This window comes from Pygoscelis adeliae, unplaced genomic scaffold, assembly GCF_000699105.1.
Source record: "Pygoscelis adeliae isolate BGI_AS28 unplaced genomic scaffold, ASM69910v1 Scaffold467, whole genome shotgun sequence".
Classification (NCBI taxonomy): domain Eukaryota; kingdom Metazoa; phylum Chordata; class Aves; order Sphenisciformes; family Spheniscidae; genus Pygoscelis; species Pygoscelis adeliae.
Genome location: NW_008825253.1, coordinates 630,203 through 633,524, shown reverse-complemented (window position 1 = coordinate 633,524; position 3,322 = coordinate 630,203). Strand labels below are relative to the sequence as shown.

General features: G+C 43.9%; 1 protein-coding gene across 1 annotated transcript in view; it reads right to left on the bottom strand.

The window, feature by feature from the left end:
* Positions 1 to 3,322, bottom strand: part of MSLN (mesothelin) — a 13,091-nt gene that overhangs the window by 7,273 nt on the left and 2,496 nt on the right. The window contains exons 5-7 of the mRNA XM_009329410.1: positions 2,205 to 2,254; positions 1,216 to 1,336; positions 788 to 873 (exon numbers count right to left, since the gene is read on the bottom strand). Coding sequence (XP_009327685.1) covers positions 788 to 873; positions 1,216 to 1,336; positions 2,205 to 2,254 — 257 coding nt within the window. The remainder of the gene's footprint in view (positions 1 to 787; positions 874 to 1,215; positions 1,337 to 2,204; positions 2,255 to 3,322) is intronic.

Below are 3,322 nucleotides of genomic sequence, written 5' to 3'. Positions count from 1 at the left end.
TCATCCACCAGTACCCCCAAGTCCTTCTTGGCAGGGCTGCTCTCAATCCCTTCATCTCCCAGCCTGTATTGATACCGGGGGTTGCCCCGACCCAGGTGCAGGACCTTGCACTTGGCCTTGTTAAACCTCATGAGGTTCACACAGGCCCACTTCTCGAGCTTGTCCAGGTCCCTCTGGATGGCATCCCGTCCCTCTGGCGTGTTGACCACACCACTCAGCTTGGTGTCATCTGCAAACTTGCTGAGGGTGCAACATACACTGTGTCCAATATAACATCTTCCACATCCACAGACTAAACTCTATGCAGTTGTTCTTCCCAAAGATCCTAGTCCACATTTTTTAAAAATTCGTTTTCACCTTAAGGAATCTGTTGTGAGACTCAGCTTAAAATTGTTCCAGATTTGGATACAGAACCACAGTGGGTAGCTACTGGAAAACAGAAATCCACTCTACTGTCTGTTTTCTTTGATGTTGTAAGGGAAAAGCACATTCACAGAGGCCAGAAAGTACTAAAACCACATACTGGTTTCATATCCAAACAGATATATTTAAAAAGAGCTTCATACTGTTTATATTAATATGATGGATGGTTGAATCTGAAAGGACCTCAAAACCCTTTTGAAAGCTTTCTGCAATCTGATTTTTTTTTTCCCCCCTGTAAGGAGGCCTGAACAAGTTTGAAATATACATCAAATATGAACTAGTCATTACCAGCTAGGTTATAAAGTAACACCTCTTTTTCCCGCTAAGTACTAAGGCAACAACATGAAAACCATAGCACAGTTACCTTAAAAACAGCAACAGGTCTTTAGGATAGCTATCTAAATCCTTGGGAATCCCATGCAGCGTCACCATCTTCACTAAGCAACTCAGCTGAAAGGACAGCACGGTTTACATCAGAGAAAGAAAACAGCATGAAAACATAAGAAAAAATAAAACAAATATAAGGATTTTACTCTGCCCCAAAGTAAGGGGGGGGGGGGGGGAGGGGAGAAAAAGACAGAAATCGGAGGTTTTGGTTCCTGAGGAACCTAGCCAACTGGGTTTTGACTTATCCTCTCTTCTGGAAAATTCAGAACTGTGGGATGGAGACCCAGGACCAGTTATGTTTGTTCTAGTCCCTTAAGCTGAAAGTGTTTTTGTTCTTGCTGAACAATCCTCATTGCTATCTTCATGACAACATCAAACACAGCATTTCGAAATATGGGAACTGACCTGGTCTTCTTCTAGCTTGACATTCTTCTTCTTCATGACTTTGGCCAGCTCCTGAAATCTTTCTGCTTCCATCTCATTGGCAGCTGCACATGTGAAGCCTTGGAGGACTGACTGGGAAAGCCTGAACATTTACAGAAAGCAAATTGGAGGGGCAAGGACTTCAGGAGAAAATTCAATGCTGATCTCCCACATTTATAATGACAAATACAGCAAGCATAAACCTCCCCCGTTCTCAAACCTTAATGCTCTCCAAACTCCACCCCTCAAAATTGCTAGTCTTGACCTATATGGGAGATCAAGAAGCCATCGCTGGTCAAATAAACATAATCTAGAGACTCGTACTGGAAGTAGAAATGCAGGGACCTCCACCCCAAGTAGTACTGCTGTATCCTGATTTACAAGATCAGTCTCCTCCCTGTGTTTTCAGTACATACCACATGTTGAAAGTGAAATGGAGTTGTGCAGATCCTTATCACTGAACATAGTTTGCACAGCCTGGGAGAGCTCAGGGAGGAGTCCTTAAAACTTTAATAGCTTTCTATGTGGAAAAGCTTCTATTGTGAAATCAGCAGGACACTGATGTCGACTCCCATTCTTTTTCCAGATATACATCATGGTTTTCAGAATTTTTCATCTCAGATACAAGAGCTGACAAAAGACATATATCAGCCCCACTAAATTTAATCCCTGGAGTAGCAGTGTGGAAGACTGACACATTCTCCGATTAGAAACGCCTTCCACAGAGGCAGTCAGAAGCAAGGTTCCAGGTGCAGTCTGAGCCAGCAGCATCATTTTAGAAAGCAAGTGTGGCTTATGGGTATGTTTTGCAGCTGACACCCTGGTAAATCTTGATGCTACATGCCTGTGTTTGGGTTTGCATATTTCCCACCTGTCATGGGAACCACGCCATACGTACCAAAGGAAACACAGAAATTGCAATCAAAGCAAACACAAACATGGAAAATGGAAGGAGAGAAGAAAAACGCTACCTGCTGAAGTCAGGCTCTGTCTTTATCACATCACTGAAAAACATGGCAGCCTGTGAAGCAAAGCCAGAGTGTCAATGGTTTACCATGCTCTTCTGCAACATTCACCTGCATTTTCAGACAGATGTGCAGAGCGGACTTACAGCTCTCTAGAGTCCAAGGCTGACACCAAGGGATAAGAAGGACACAAGCCGCTAGGATATTACCTGTTCTCGGGTCCACATTTTACTGTTGAGATCCTGAATATTGGGCTTCTCTTCCCCAAAAACAAGCAATGATTTTGGAATGTAACTGGCCAGAGCATCAGGGATATATTTAACCAGGTCAGCAGGGTGGCCTACACTGGAGGAAATCTATTAAGAAAGAAAAGTATCAAACACTCTGGCTAAAATAAACAATTGCTGGAGAAGAAATGACAAACTGGAAAGAAGCCAGGTAAATTTCCCTGCTGATCATCCAGGCATTTCTCAGAGACCTAACACTATGAAATATTTCCCATTTGACATATTCATCAGACTAGGAGAGCTGCTTGGAGCTAATACCTGGGGTTCCTGATGAATGGGAACGATTCAGTCTCTTATCAGTTTCCTACCTCCTGGCCTTATGCCCTAAAAATGTTTAACCCGACAGAAAGGAGGGACGCATCTTTCCTCTCTGCCAACCCAAACAATGTCTCAACTTGCCGAAGGCACATTGCAGAACAATCCTGTGGTGAATGAGATCCACCTAACGCTTCACACAGAGCCCTGGCAGCCCCATTGCCCCAGGACATGCTATAGGCAGGGCCTCTGGTGCGAAACACAGATCAGAGTCTCTCCTACTAGAGGGAGGATGAATAACAACAAAATTGAATGCTACACAGGCAACTTGAAGGCTAAAGTCATGGCAAGAAAAAAGGCAGAGAGGTGTCCAAATCCTATACAATCACATGGGGGCAGTGAAATAGTGCATTGCTGAAGGATCGGTCTACCCTAAAAGGGATTTTCTAAGCCGCCCTCACTTCTCACATGTTCTCACTCCAAACCATAACAATATCCTTTCTCTGGGAGCATCTTTTCAAGTCAGTGGGGAGTAGTTTCTAGGACCATGCCATAAAACAACTGTCTCTTCTGCCCTCTTCC